This window comes from Musa acuminata, chromosome BXJ1-9, assembly GCF_036884655.1.
Source record: "Musa acuminata AAA Group cultivar baxijiao chromosome BXJ1-9, Cavendish_Baxijiao_AAA, whole genome shotgun sequence".
NCBI classification, from domain to species: Eukaryota; Viridiplantae; Streptophyta; class Magnoliopsida; order Zingiberales; family Musaceae; genus Musa; species Musa acuminata.
This window is the reverse complement of record NC_088335.1, coordinates 3,529,902-3,544,577: the sequence shown is the minus strand read 5'-3', so window position 1 is coordinate 3,544,577 and position 14,676 is coordinate 3,529,902. Positions and strand designations below refer to the sequence as shown.

Below are 14,676 nucleotides of genomic sequence, written 5' to 3'. Positions count from 1 at the left end.
TGGTAAGTGAAAACAGTCGAGTCGTCTACTCATTCTCGACTGTTACCTTATGCTTAGTTGCACTTGCAGCTTGCAACAGTATGCCATGCATCCTCTTCTCCTGCCCAAGTGATCTACTGGAACTCGGTCTTACCCGACACTCCCATGCCAAGAGCAATCAGTGACCTTATAACCACCGGTTGATCTCTCTGCCCAGCTATCCATCGTTGCAGATATCTGTCTCATCCACCTGCTTATAGTTTCTTGCGAGTTGCAGAGGTCGTCGCTGGCGAGAAGGCGGTCGGTGTTGGAGTCAACACGGGGCAGAGGAAGCCTGGAGGTCCCAGAGTTAATGTCGGCGTCGGCGTCGGCGTCGGCGTCGGAGTCGGAGTCGGAGGGAGGAAGCACCACCGCGGCACCGGCGTAAACGTCAGAGTTGGCAGGATGCCCTTCGTATACAGATACGCCGCCACCGACACCCAGCTCCACGACGACTCTAATGTCGCTCTGTTCTTCCTCGAGAAGGACCTCCACCCGGGTGCCAAGATGAAGCTCCACTTCACCAACACCATCTCCGGTGCCTCCTTCCTCCCTCGCCGAGCCGCCGACTCCATCCCCTTCTCATCCACACGCCTCCGTGAGATCCTCGACCGCTTCTCCGTAGAGCCTAACTCCGCAGAAGCCGCTGCGATCAAGCAGACCCTTCGAGACTGCGAGGAGCCAGCGGTGAGGGGAGAGAGGAAGACGTGTGCCACCTCGCTTGAGGCGATGGTGGAATTCAGCACGTCAAGCTTGGGGACAAGTAAGGTCAAGGCGGCGTCCACGACGGTGAGCAAGGAGGGAACACCGGCGCAGGAGTACACGGTCGCTGCGTCGGGAGTGCGAGAGATGGGCGGGGAGGAGCTGGTGACATGCCATGCAGAGCCCTACGCGTACGCCATATTCTACTGCCACGCGACGTCGACGAGCAGGGGCTACGAGGTGGACATGGTGGGGAAGGACGGGACGACGGTGGAGGCGGCCGCGGTGTGCCACACCGACACCACGGCGTGGAACCCGGAACACGTTGCTTTCAAGGTGCTCGACATAAAGCCTGGGTCGGCGCCCGTCTGCCACTTCCTGCCTCAGGATCATGTCGTGTGGAGCCGCAGCGGTTAGAGCGAGCACGCACTTCCCCAATATGCACTGTGGTAGAGCTTATGGTCGTGGATGCGTCCTTTTAGTGTATTATTATGTATGTATGTGTTTGGAGCTATGTTTAGGGCAAAATAAAGGGGTTACTTCCTCCCATATATTTATTTGCTTTCTTTCTCTCTCATACAGCTGAGATATCCATATTTTACCTTTTCTCAAATACATGGACGACTTCCTTCATAATTCAAATTTATTTTGCCAAATAAAAAGAAAAAAAAAGTCGACTTTAATATTGTTGTGAAAAAAAAAATATGAATACCACCTCCGTAACATATGGATGATATATCAGGAGGATGGTCGTATGACTACCTCCTAAATGATTGACATATGATCGATATATCATTTACATCTTAGCATAAAAAATTTATCATAAAAGGGTGCATCAAATAAATTCTTATATACTTTTCTAATATTATTTAAGTCATCAGTCAAATCTTTCTAATATAAAACTAACTTAGCATCAAATAAATATTTATCGCATTTGAGGTTGGATGGGTTTAATAATTTTAGAGTTGACATGATTCAACCCCATTTGAGGTTTGATGGGTTTAATAACTTTAGGATCAAACCAATATGATGTCAACCAAGATCAACTTATGATAAAATGTACAATGAGCCTCTATCGACTCTAAATTTACGAGGAACAAATAAATTATATTCTAACAAATATAATCGTTTGTTTCTATAGTATATGTTCTTTATGCTTATGCAAACATAGAAATCCCTTTTTATGCTCACTAGCCACATGAATCAACAAATATATATATATATATATATATATATATATATATATATATATATATATATATATATATATCGCTAAGTAACATTACAATCATCCGACTAAATTTTTATTATTCCATATTTATTAGGTTCGTCTTAGACTATGACAATCAGTTGTGGTACAATTGTCGATATATATTCTGATGAAAATAATAGAAGATAAGAAGCCAGAGACTCCGTGAGTAGGGCAACGGCGACGGCTGCAGCAAAGGAGAAAGCTATAACAATGGAAAAAGCTATAGCAATGCTGTAGTAGAGGAATAAGCTGCAGTAGAGGAGGAAGTTACAACAGAAGAGGAAGTTGCAGAGTGTTGGTGAGCACAGCACTAGAGAAGCCACAGCGGAAGGGAACGAACATTAGCGCAAAGTGGCAGTGGAAAAGACAGTTGCCATTCGCCAAGGAGGAAAGATTTATCGCACCGACAGCCTGACGACGGAAAAGTAGTAGTAGAAAGCTTTTTCTTTTACCGTCGGAGGTGGAGAAGCAACAGTGATGAGTCAACAACGAGAAGAGAGCTTGCTCTAGGCAAGTGGCTCTGATACCATGATGAAAATAATAGAAGACAAAAAGCTTTATTGAAGAAGCTTTATTGAAGAAGTTTTATTGAAGTAATTTTATTAAAGTAACTTTAGCTTGAATACATTAGCATGTTCCTCTCCTATTTATATAGATTAGGAGGAAAAAATTTTCTCAACAGAATAAAGGATTTCCCTCCGGTGGAGAGATTTCTTTAAAAATCATATTTGAGAAGGAGGACACATTTAGATCATTGCTTTCCATCACCCAAGTTCCGAGAAAGAGAGAATGATGGTATGATGGCATCGGCATGAGTCAATAGCGTCGACCACCCGCCATGGGCTTTGTTGGCGTCTGGTGATGCAGAGCGAGCGAGAGAGAGAGATAGCCATGGCTGCGCTGCGGCATGCAGTGGAGGTGGGCCGCAACCTACTCACTGCTCCCTAATCCTACATCCGTAGCGTGTGCAACTCCTTCCTTTTCTTGAAAAGCCGACGTCCCACTATTCAGCGGAAGAAGATATTTATAGATATTTTGAGAGGGAGAGGTGAGCATAAAGATCACTCCCACGCTTCCCAACAACAACAACAACAAACCCGGTTGTACAGCCGGATCCGCACGTAAGGACCATATTGGATCCCGCTATGATTCGGAAAGCCTGTGCAGGTTGTATCTTTTAATTATGACCGTCCATCTACTTGGATAACTCTTTGCACGTAAATGAAATGAGCGTTGCGGTCCCATCCAACCGATCGCGGGATCGACGGTGGGATGGGGATGAAAATGGTTCTCGTAAAGATCAAATTACAGCGCGGGAGTGGCGTTCTCTCGCTCGCCTCTCGTCTGATAGATAATGGAGTCTGGACGCTGGAATTGGATTGGTGGAGGGAAGCGAAGAGACGACCTTTTCGATGAACGAAGACAGAGACAGAAAGGGTAGTCGATAGATCGAGCGAGATATCCTCGCTCCTTTGACCTTTGGCGAAGTCAAGTTGGCATATCCAAAGGTGTTCTAATTAAGATGAGGTGAGGAGATAAAAGGAAGGAGATCGTCGTGATCCGTTGCCATTTCCCGGCTGCTTTTAGCCCCACCACCCACCACCATCACTGCCACTGCCACCACCACCACCACCATCACCACCATTGCATCCACCGTGACCACCACCATGCCCCGTCGGTATAAATGCCACGGGTAGATCCCATTGCCATACAACTCAATTTGGAAAAGGCTCATATGAGAACAAAGTTAGCGCCCCATCTTCCACTCCGTTTCAGCTCGCGTTTCATGGACGACAACGACTGGGATCTACGCGCAGTGGTGAGGGGCTGCTCGGCCACGGCGGTTGATCCACCGGATCCCTTCTCTTCTTTTCCTTCTCCTCTTCCTCAAAAAGGAGGAACGGGCGAGTTCTTTGGCTTTCCTGATCCGATGGAGACGCCGACCGCCCGTCACCAGCTGGAGGAGCACTGCAAGTCCTGCATCAAACCCCATCATCAACAGCAGCTCCAACCACCACCTCCCGTCCCGAAGCCGAGCTACCCTTCCTGCTCCCCAGCTGCCTCTGTCTTCCCTGCTTTCGCCACCGCTCCTCATCAATTCCAGCAGCAACCTCGGCAGCCTCATCCCCCGGTCTCCCGAAACCCCCTCCGTTCTAAGAGAAGGTAGCCTTCTATCTGCTCATCTCGTCTAATCCCACCTGCTCTCGCTTTATATATTATCAGAGAAGACAACACAAAGGAGTGAGTTTGGGGATTTGTTGCACCAGGAAGAACCAGCACAAGAAAGTGGTGTGCCAAGTACCAGCTGATGGAATCTCTCCCGATATGTGGGCTTGGCGGAAGTATGGACAGAAACCCATCAAAGGCTCTCCTTATCCAAGGTAAGGCTATAATCGAAGACATCATCTCCTCCTTTTGCTTCTCTCCGATCTTTGATGATGAGACTCCACTGGGTGGGTGGGGTGTGAGCAGAGGCTATTACAGGTGCAGCAGCTCCAAAGGATGCCAGGCTCGGAAACAGGTGGAGCGAAGCCGGGCGGAGCCAGGGATGCTGGTCATCACCTACACCGCGGAGCACGACCACCCCGTCCCCACCCACCGCAACTCCCTCTCCGGAAGCACTCGCCAGAAGTTACCGCATCCCAGCTCCGCCGCCCAGCCGCCGCTTGCATCTTCTGGATGCAGGGGAGACGGAGAGAATCCGCTGTCACCCGGCAGCCATCCGTCCTCGAGCCCCCTGTCGTCGCCGGCTGCCGCAGAACCACGCGCGAACTCGGTGGCGAACGAGCTGTTTCCCCGGGGTCGACCTCGGATACTAAAGCACAGCGGGGAGGAGGAAGAAGAGGATGAGCTGACGGTGGGAGACGTGGAGATGATGGGCGAGGACGACATGCTCTTCCTGGGCATGGAGGTGATAGATGGGTCGACGACCAGCACCGGAACCACCAAATCCCCGGGGAGGGTGTCCGTCAGCTCCGCCTTCTTCGCGGACGATGGTGGCTTCGAGGAGTATTTCTTCCAGTCAACTTGGCTGGCTAACAGCAATGCAGCGGCGGCAGCCGGCGGTGGCAGCTGAGCGTTCCTCTCGTTCCGGTAGCTACCTACTTAATTTTGTTTAGTTTACTTTCATATCTTCTCTCTTTTTCCGTGAGGAAACAAAGAGATGATCTCTGTACACAGACACAAATCTATAGCTAAACAAGAAAGCAAAACTCATAAGCTTGCCAGAGAGTCATTTCTGAAAAGAAGCGTGTCATCTTTTGTTCTTCATGGTTGCATCAAGAGAATGCTAATAGATTGGCTTCCTAATTGTACATGTCCATATCTTTCTGCATGCCCTATCGTACATCAAATATTGTTCTAATACTACATGCTTCTCTTGGATCTTTGCTCCTATGATCTAAATCTTCACTTGCTGATAGGTTTATGTTGTTCTACAGGGAAAGCTTCGTGTCACGTATTTTTCGTAGCTTCTTCAAATAAATTATATAGTGAAAGAAATCTGATGAAAGACTTGAATTGCTTGCAAATCTATAAATCGAACTCTTGCATTCGATGCTGATATATAAAATAGTAAAATAGCTGTGAAGTTCAACAACTTGTTCATGTTGTTTTGGAGGAGCATAAAAACTTGCACTGAAGTTGTAAACCAATTCCGATATATGTAGTCGTATTGTTTAGTGCTTGACAACATGAAATGAATCTCTATCTGATCGATCTCACGTATCAATACAACATATCCAGTTTGCAGTGCCAACTTGTCATCCTTCAACTTCATCATCTTTTGGATTTGGTACACGAAGAGCTCCATGTTGATAGTTCAAGGTCGGGAGGCTTGACTTAAGCAACCACCCAACTTCAATGCGGCTGTCACCACCATCAAGTCAAGCAGAGAGATGATGACAGAAGTGGGAGTCGCCTGTTTCTATCTTCCAAGTTACAATCGACTAAAAGTTAAGCTAAGAACACCACAGCTCAAATGCAAAGCATTAACTTTATGGCTTGGATCTCAATGTGCTTTTCTAGGTTTTAGATCATTTGCATACACTTCTTGCATGAGCTGCAGAGCGTGAGTGAACCAATGAATCTATGGTTAGCCGACAAGAATGCGAAAGAGGGAAATCTCAGATAATTGAGCTGACTTTTTGGAGGATCACGGGGAAGAAGCTTCAGGAGTACTGGTTTGGAGTACACGCCCGCGCTTGCCAGGGCGCCGTCCGCACCATCTGCCGTCAGGGGGACAAACGGCAGCTCCTCGCTGTCGTTCTTCGGCGCTATCCATCTCGTAAAGAACCTTCTCGACGGCCTCATAGGTCGCAAAATGCACGGCCGTGAACGGGGTGTAGTGGAACGCTTTGATCCCTTCGTCCCTCCTCAGTCCCTCACCCTGCGACGATGGGTGAGGGACTGAGGAGGGACGAAGGGAAGATGTGGTTTCCTAGACTCTGTATTGTCACATGTGGACCTCATTAAGATTGGCTCATAATATAACTCTAGCTTTCCTAAGGAGTAAAGATTTACGCATGAAATCAATGATATTGGATTCATTCAAACTATATGGGCTTGGGCCTCACACAGGGTTATGGGCCTATAGTGGGGACGACCATGGTCAACCCTTGTTTTTTCTTCATTACTCACGTGGCACATTTAGATCCCACAGGCCACAGGAATGCAGTTATCCGTAGGAAACAGACGCGCACAACGCATATGAACGTAAGCCACTCAAGATAATTTGGTGTATTCATGCACGTCTATGATTGGATTTGGTGTCCCTTCGTATCCGAGAATCTTCACAGTGAGTTGAGCATGACTCCAACCGATCGAGTTCTTCTGCAAGGAGAGCGCTCGGTGGCCTGTTGTCCGCTAATACCTCTCTCCTTCTTGGACCTGTATTCGTTGATAACAGTGTTTGAATAGGAGATGATATATATCGACTTCAACCTTCGGAGCATTGGAGGACTAACCAACCAAGGAAAAGAAAGCTTTGTTTACATCAGCTTGCAGGACTTCGGAGCTCCTTCTAGTTAGTTCTCTCCGGAAAACCCTTTCTTTATCAGCAAAAAGCCGATCCGGTTAGCTTGTTTGATTTCCTGGTTATTAAAGTGGTTAGATCAGAAATCGGACAGTGATGTTGTTTAAATGAACTTGACGCCGCCTTGTTCGACTAGTAATTTTGTTCTCCTCTGAGAGAGAGAGAGAGAGAGAGAGAGAGAGAGAGAGAGAGAGGATGATGATAATAAAGTTCAAGCATGTACTAATCTCATTGTTATATATGGAATACTGGCGTCAGCCAAAGGTGAATCCAAAAACAATTGCTTCGAGCTTTATCTTGCTGCCTCAGAGGCCAGAGAAGACTTGTGGCCAAGCTAGACTGCGACGCCGAGCTTCCTTCGTTCGAAGTCAACAAAACCCACCAACCTTGGAGAATGACACGGTCGACGATGGATCAGTAAGCAGAGGGTGCGGGTGAAATGAATCGTCATCTGTCATGTCTGAATCTGTTCCATGGAGATAACATCTTGTGAGGTTGTTCCCGTTCAACTGGAGCCACAAAACTCCTCGTCTCTTCCTTGGCTTCCTGCAGGAACTGCATCAGGGAGTGAAACATGGCTTCGTTTAGACGCTTTAACTTGTGATGTTTATGACCAGTCGGCGTAGTTGATGAGCCTGCAGAATACAGTGTGGTATCACCAACAGCAGCAGTCGTTTTTGATGCAGACCACTTTGGGTTGTTTCGATCGTTTGCTTTTGTGAAGGGGTATCAATTGGGAGGAGGTGAGGCTTTTGACTGTTTTGGCTCTCGAAACCACACGACGAGTGGGAGAGTCGCTTTTGCCTATATGCATCCTTCTCGAGAAAGCGCAGCTTCACCCACCCTCCCCTCCCTCTCACTTCCTCTATACGTTTCTCACTTAATTCTTCTGCAAAAGATCAGTATTAATGGATCTACTCTGCTGTTCCTTCGAACACGGCACGTAGATCGCACGTTTCAACGTAGACTACTTGACCAATCATCAGGTCTCCACAGGCAGAATCTTTGTAACACTCCTATCTTTATGCTGTTAATCTCAAGACTACAATCTCTTACGCAGTGTAACTTTTGACTTCCATTGGCATGGGCACATCATAATATATATATATATATATATATAATCCTCGGTGGCTCCACCAAGCATTACCAACCAAAAATTCTAAGGGATTGTACGTACACGTGAAGCATATGAGAGCCACATGACATGAGGAATTTTCTATCGACATGTATGGGTCGATGATCATCATGTCGTATGCTTCCGCCACTGTGACATTAGATAGGGTTTCATTAAATCGTCACTGTCTCATGCAGGTGAGCCACCGGGTTTAGGCAAATTTGAAGCATATGAAAGTACAACGGGGAGTACATCTTTGCCATACAAACATGTCTTTGGCAGGTGGACCAATGTAAGGCTCGTAGACTTTGGCAAACCCTCTTCCTGCCTTCCAATGTAAGTTTTCTCGTAGAGATGTATTAAGTACTGGAGAGGCTCTTATCCCACTAGCAGGCATGATTCTGCTCTTCAACTCTGCCGATTCTTATCCCCTTATTTCCCTCCACTTTCCACGTCTACTGCCATCACCCACGACCATTACATTACATTACATTATATGCACTGTAGCCACCTACTATCACTCATTTATTATGACACTCTCCTAAATAAATACCCAGTCGTTGCTGCATGCCTTGGTTAAAGCCCACCCCTTCTCGGTGCTGCCATCAGAAGAGGCCTCTGTGCATTCTCGCTGCAAGTTGGAAGGAAGAAGATGGCAAGAGGTTTATTCCCTTCCCTCTCTTTCCTCCTCCTCAGATCTCACGGTGATCTCTCTCTGTCCTTTTCCTCGCTCTCCTTTAATTTATTTGTGTGGCTTCGTCATTGATGAGTATTGAGTGCTGCTCTATATATACCGCTCTTTAACTCCCTTCTTTTGGCGTCGACGCGTAGCGGTGCCTTTTCCGAAAAGATTCCAAGCGCGTTGGGCGACGCCTTTATAATAGTCGTCCTCTTCTCCTCGTTGATCTCCGAGCCATACAAAAGCCTCGCGGCCCCTCGGTCCGCTCCGAGGTCCGAAGTCGAATAGCTTGGGATGGGAAGCTCCGCGCGGCACGAACGGCGATGGGCGTCGGACACGGTGCCCAGAGGGAGCGCGATCAGTGCCGGCTCGTCGCCGGGGACTTCTGGGAAGGCGCCGGATGAGAGCGAGGAGGAGTTCGTGGAGGTGACGCTCGACCTCCAGGGAGACGATACCATCGTGCTCCGCAGCGTCGAGCCGGCCTTCGTGGCGGACGCCGGGTACCTGTCCGACGCCACCGAGTCGGCTGCCTCGCGATCGCCCTCGATCGTGCGGAGCTCGTCTCACCGGCTGCGGCAGTTCTCCCAGGAGCTGAAAGCGGAGGCGGTTGCGCGGGCGCGGCAGCTGAAGGAGGACCTCAAGGCCGAGCTCAAGCGGTTCACATGGGGCCACGGCCCGTCGCGATCGGGTGCGGCCGCGGCCTCTTCCTCCTCCTCCTCCGCTGGGATCGTCGGAGCTGTGTCCCCAGCGCTGGACTCCGCCCTGGCCGCCCGCGCGGCGCGGCGGCAGCTAGCGCAGCTGGATCGGAGCCGATCGGGCACTAAGAAGGCCCTCCGTGGCCTCAGATTTATCAGCGGCAGCAAAGCCAACGGCGTCGATGCGTGGAACGAGGTCCAGAGCAACTTCGATAAGCTGGCGCGCGACGGCTACCTCTCGCGTTCCGATTTCGCCCAATGCATAGGTTTCCCTCTCCACCCCTCACTCCTCTCCTTTCCGCAATCAACCCGACGATTCATTCAACTAACGGCTGGCATACCCGAAACAGGCATGAGGGACTCCAAGGAGTTCGCATTGGAGTTGTTCGACGCATTGACCAGGCGGAGAAGATTGAACGCGGAGCGGATCGGCAAAGACGAGCTGCACGAGTTCTGGTGTCAGATCACCGATCAAAGCTTCGATTCTCGCCTCGAGATCTTCTTCGACATGTATGAACAACTTCCTTGTCATTCTTTCTTCAGAATCATCTTTTAAGCCATTCGACTATCGATCCCTTCGCTGTGTGGCCTCAGGGTGGACAAGAACGAGGACGGCCGGATCACCGAGGAGGAAGTAAAAGAGGTAAATGCCCTCCGTCAGATCTGCTTTTCTTCTGCGTTGAGTCGTGAACATGCGCAACGTGGGAATGTCCTAACGACTTATTTTAAGCTTTTTTTGATATTTCAAATTTGCTCGACTTTCCCACCATCTTTAATTTTCACTTTTGTTTTCTGGTAATTGAATACACATCCAACCCATACGAGTTGTTGAGCGAAACCGTCACCACCAGAACCAACCACCCGCACCTGCCGGTTCTCGCGGCACACCTTAGCCACCCAACTTTCCGTTTCGTTTGTATGAACGTATAAATTTGTTAGGAGGAAATAGTGTGGGGATTGTGAAAAGAATATGATGAGGTAAACGGCTTCGAGCGGTAGTCGGTGAGGGGCGTTTAGGTCAGTGAATGCAGACTTTGATGCTGGGAATTGTTTGTTCTTTTTCTAATGGAGCAGCTTTCATGTTCAGATAATAATGCTGAGCGCGTCCGCAAACAAGCTGTCGAGGCTGAAGGAACAGGCTGAGGAATACGCAGCTCTAATCATGGAGGAGTTGGATCCCGAGAGACTCGGCTACATCGAGGTGCGAACCCACGCAACCCCACTCTCTCTCCTTTTTATGAAAGTTGTGGATATTTCTTTGCCTGTTTGTTTTTTTTATGTGATCCACCAAACGTATGCAGTGTAGAATAACGCTCGGACACGCCACGTACTGTTAGGCAACGACTAATATACCTTTTCCGTCGCATAGCCTCATTGCCAATTGCTGGCCACCACGTAGTTATGCGGCCGTCTATTGACCTGTAGCAATATAATTATCCTTAAAATCTAATGAAATGATACAATAATAATAAATCGAGCAAACTCTTACACTTGTGGAAAATTCGATGTTGGGGTCGAGTTTGATCTAAGACTAGTGTGTTTTTTATTTCCTTTTTCTGGTGGGGGCCATCAACGAACGCCATATATCTATTTCTAAAGCAGCCTGGTTCCAAAATTACCCATCCAAGTTTTTGACTTCTCGGAATACTCCCTTTACTTTATTTTGTTGGCGTATTCTGGTGTGAGTCGTCATGGATGTGTACCCGCCGCGTCCACTTCTAGAAGGCCGAGACCACGTCAAGGTTGCCGTCCAACATGATCGGCATGCGGCTCGCGTTTCTACCACAACCACCTCCTGCTTTCTCATCGCCATTCCGTGGTGCAGCATCGCTTTTCCTCGCCATCGTAGTGGTTGAACGACTGTCGACCGTGACACCCCCTCCCCTCCCCTCCCCAAATCCATGTCCCGTCAGCCACTGCCTTCTTCTGGTGGCTGTGTAGCGAAGAAAACCGTGTTGATAGAAATGAAAAAGTATCGTTCTCAATAATTGAGCTCGACTAATAAACTAATCGAAGCTTGATTCGCATTATGTCCTTTTCCAATGTCTGAAGGATTGTACCTGGTTTGGCAGCTCTGGCAGCTGGAGACGTTGCTGCTGCAAAGGGACACGTACCTCAACTACAGTCAGGCCCTGAGCTACACGAGTCAGGCACTGAGCCAGAACTTGGTTGGACTGAGGAAGAAGGGGCCCATCCGGAAGCTGAGCACCAAGCTGGGCTACTACTTGGAGGAGAACTGGAAGCGGCTGTGGGTGATGGCACTGTGGATCGGGGTGATGGCCGGGCTGTTTTCTTGGAAGTTCATCCAGTACCGGAACAGGTACGCGTTCCAGGTGATGGGGTACTGCATCACCACCGCCAAGGGCGCGGCCGAGACGCTCAAGTTCAACATGGCCCTCATTCTCCTCCCTGTGTGTCGAAACACCATCACCTGGCTTCGCTCCACCCGGTTGGCCCGTGCGTTGCCCTTCGACGACAACATCAACTTTCATAAGGTCGGTTGGATTCTTGTGAATACTGTATCGATACTTCTCGAGTCTGATTTAACTGTTTTAATGCGATTTAGACGATAGCGGCAGCGATCGTGGTCGGGGTGATCCTCCACGCCGGCGTCCATGTTACCTGCGACTTCCCCCATCTGATCTCGGCCTCGCGTGAGAAGTATGCGCCCTTAAGCCCTTACTTCGGAAAAACCAAGCCCACATACTTGGATCTAGTACGAGGCCTCGAGGGCGTGACTGGCATCATAATGGTGGTCTGCATGTTGGTGGCCTTCACGCTCGCGACGCACTGGTTCCGCCGAAGCCTGGTGAGGTTCCCCAAGCCCTTGGACAGGCTGACCGGCTTCAATGCTTTCTGGTACTCCCACCACCTGTTTGTCATCGTCTACGTGTTGCTCATTGTCCACGGAGAACGCCTCTACCTCATCCACGAGTGGTACAGAAAGACGGTAACATTCTTACATTACGTCAGGTCTTTGATTTTTACGTTTTTAATGAGTGCTTGGAATGCTATGCATACTCTGCTCCGTGATGCAGACATGGATGTATCTTGCAGTTCCTCTTCTGTTGTACGTTGGGGAGAGAAGCCTAAGAGCCCTGAGGTCCGGCTATTACTCAGTTCGGCTCCTCAAGGTAGCTCACTGATTCCGCAACAGTAGAAACTAGCATAGCGTTGCAATATTCTGCATGATAACTGGCCTCTGTATGTGTTCAGGTCGCCATATATCCTGGCAATGTTCTCACGCTACAAATGTCGAAGCCCGTAGCGTTCCGCTATAAGAGTGGTCAGTACATGTTTGTTCAGTGCCCTGCCGTCTCGCCCTTCGAGTGGTAATCCCTGAGATGCCAAACCATTATAATACATATGTGCATGTAAGAGTTCTTATTTATGTGACACTCTTTCTATATACTTTTCTATCACAGGCATCCCTTCTCCATTACTTCAGCTCCGGGGGATGACTACCTAAGCGTCCACATAAGACAACTGGGTGACTGGACACGAGAACTACGACGCGTGTTTGCGGCGGCCTGTGAACCTCCGGTGGCGGGAAAGAGTGGCCTCCTAAGAGCCGATGAGGCCACCAAGAAAAGGTTCGTGGGAAATATACTTGTGGTGTTAGCATGACGTTCACAGTGATGTCTCAGAGCCGGAGCTCTCATCCCTCTAATTGCAGCCTGCCCAAGCTTTTGATAGACGGGCCTTACGGTGCTCCAGCTCAGGACTACAAGAAGTATGACGTTCTTCTGCTCGTCGGCCTTGGAATCGGTGCCACGCCTTTCATTAGCATTTTGAAGGATCTCCTCAACAACATAGTCAAAATGGAGGAGGAAAACGTAAGCGCCACCACGCCTTTCATTAGTCCATTTCATTGATTCGTGTAGCTTCCGAAATATCAGCTCTTTCCAAGTATCTCGATTGCCTATGTGCTTGCAGGAGGCGCTCTTGGACGATTGCCCACCGAAGCCACAAAACGGAGAGCGTGTCGATTTGGCCACGCTTATGAGGGCTTCGCGAAGAGTAAGGTGGACTCTCAGAACCACCAATGCATACTTCTATTGGGTGACACGTGAACAAGGCTCCTTTGACTGGTTCAAAGGAGTTATGAATGAAGTGGCCGAGTTAGATCAAAGGGTAAGCCTACAAACTCTCCTGGAACTCTTGATATGAAGAGCTCACTTATCAGTCCTCGCTCATTTAAATGGGATCGAATTAGGGCGTAATCGAGATGCACAATTACTTGACAAGCGTGTACGAGGAAGGAGACGCTAGATCGGCACTGATCACCATGATCCAAGCTCTCAATCATGCTAAGAATGGCGTCGACATAGTTTCGGGCACCAGAGTAAACCCCATGCTCACTTTGCGGTTTATGCTAACCTACCGAATCTTGTCATTCTAAGTGTTCTTGTCGTTTGAAGGTGCGCACGCATTTCGCGAGGCCGAATTGGAAGAAAGTCTTCTCTAGGATATGCTCTAAGCACCCGTACGCCAAGATAGGTCAGTTGCAATTTACTGTGGATCTTATCTAGTGTTGAGGCTTTCTTGTCAAGGCAGACGCTTACTCTATTGTCTTGCGCGCAGGAGTATTCTATTGTGGTGCACCGGTGTTGGCGCAGGAGCTTAACAAGTTGTGCTACGAATACAACCAGAAAAGCAGCACCAGATTTGAGTTCCACAAGGAGCATTTCTGATCGCATTACTTATCCACACGGTATATAATAAATGTATAGCCTTTTTTATTTTATTTTATTTATTAATATACAGATGAGGAGAGAGAGAGAGAGAGAGAGAGAGAGAGAGAGAATTTCTAGAAGTAGATGTAAACACGTCTTGAAGGAAAAAAGGTTTTCATGATTGACCACTACAAGAGAGAGACAGGTGCGCCACAGCTGGAACAGCTAGTGGAGGTAGCATTCGTGGACGGGTGCGATTGGTTAAACAGCAAGTGGTGGTGGGACCGCCACTGGGATCCCATTGTGGCAGGTTGGCGTCCAAATGGTTTTCCTATTCGTAGCAGTCGATAGGGAGTAGAAGGGAAGTGCGATCTTGTTGTACATTTCGTATGTGATCCAGCCCAGCTATGTAGGTTACAACGGTGGTCAGTAAGTATTGGGTAGTGCATGCATGGCCTGTTGCGATTCCATCCGTCTCATAAATCGTCCGACATTGCAATTTCTAGAA

General features: G+C 48.6%; 3 protein-coding genes across 6 annotated transcripts; all 3 read left to right on the top strand.

The window, feature by feature from the left end:
• Window positions 1-274: 274 nt before the first annotated feature.
• LOC135594206 (BURP domain-containing protein 3-like) lies at window positions 275-1,164 on the top strand. Its single transcript, XM_065084613.1, has one exon. It carries the CDS (start codon window positions 424-426, stop codon window positions 1,135-1,137), a length of 714 nt encoding a protein of 237 aa, XP_064940685.1. The 5' UTR covers window positions 275-423; the 3' UTR covers window positions 1,138-1,164.
• Window positions 1,165-3,671: 2,507 nt separating this feature from the next.
• On the top strand, window positions 3,672-5,985 carry LOC135594204 (WRKY transcription factor 22-like). Of its 2 annotated transcripts, XM_065084612.1 has the most exons (4): window positions 3,672-4,135; window positions 4,240-4,353; window positions 4,445-5,065; window positions 5,717-5,985. In XM_065084612.1, exons 1-3 carry the CDS (start codon window positions 3,708-3,710, stop codon window positions 5,046-5,048), a joined length of 1,146 nt encoding a protein of 381 aa, XP_064940684.1. In that variant the 5' UTR covers window positions 3,672-3,707; the 3' UTR covers window positions 5,049-5,065; window positions 5,717-5,985. The 2 variants fall into 2 exon arrangements, with proteins under 2 accessions (XP_064940684.1, XP_064940683.1); XM_065084611.1 differs by lacking the exon at window positions 5,717-5,985 and having other exon boundaries at window positions 4,445-5,341.
• Window positions 5,986-8,640: 2,655 nt separating this feature from the next.
• LOC135592536 (respiratory burst oxidase homolog protein A-like) lies at window positions 8,641-14,676 on the top strand. 3 transcript variants are annotated; one of them, XM_065082052.1, is made up of 15 exons: window positions 8,641-8,780; window positions 8,950-9,758; window positions 9,843-10,002; window positions 10,087-10,135; window positions 10,580-10,693; window positions 11,565-11,987; window positions 12,059-12,442; window positions 12,531-12,626; window positions 12,709-12,824; window positions 12,918-13,085; window positions 13,169-13,328; window positions 13,429-13,626; window positions 13,709-13,837; window positions 13,914-13,992; window positions 14,077-14,676. In XM_065082052.1, the coding sequence occupies exons 2-15, from the start codon at window positions 9,092-9,094 to the stop codon at window positions 14,184-14,186; spliced, it is 2,853 nt and encodes a 950-aa protein (XP_064938124.1). In that variant the 5' UTR covers window positions 8,641-8,780; window positions 8,950-9,091; the 3' UTR covers window positions 14,187-14,676. The 3 variants fall into 3 exon arrangements, 2 of the variants coding, with proteins under 2 accessions (XP_064938124.1, XP_064938122.1); XM_065082050.1 differs by having other exon boundaries at window positions 8,710-8,822; XR_010479126.1 differs by lacking the exons at window positions 13,914-13,992; window positions 14,077-14,676 and having other exon boundaries at window positions 8,707-8,822; window positions 13,403-13,626.

Bases quoted from the DNA above. Each gene is read 5' to 3' on its own strand.
- LOC135594206 (XM_065084613.1), top strand. From the start codon at position 424: ATGCCCTTCGTATACAGATACGCCGCCACCGACACCCAGCTCCACGAC.
- LOC135594204 (XM_065084612.1), top strand. From the start codon at position 3,708: ATGAGAACAAAGTTAGCGCCCCATCTTCCACTCCGTTTCAGCTCGCGT. The intron at 4,136-4,239 runs GTAGCCTTCTAT...TTGTTGCACCAG, and splicing joins CCCCTCCGTTCTAAGAGAAG to GAAGAACCAGCACAAGAAAG. The intron at 4,354-4,444 runs GTAAGGCTATAA...GGGTGTGAGCAG, and splicing joins AAAGGCTCTCCTTATCCAAG to AGGCTATTACAGGTGCAGCA.
- LOC135592536 (XM_065082052.1), top strand. From the start codon at position 9,092: ATGGGAAGCTCCGCGCGGCACGAACGGCGATGGGCGTCGGACACGGTG. The intron at 12,825-12,917 runs GTAATCCCTGAG...TTTCTATCACAG, and splicing joins GCCGTCTCGCCCTTCGAGTG to GCATCCCTTCTCCATTACTT. The intron at 13,838-13,913 runs GTAAACCCCATG...TGTCGTTTGAAG, and splicing joins ACATAGTTTCGGGCACCAGA to GTGCGCACGCATTTCGCGAG.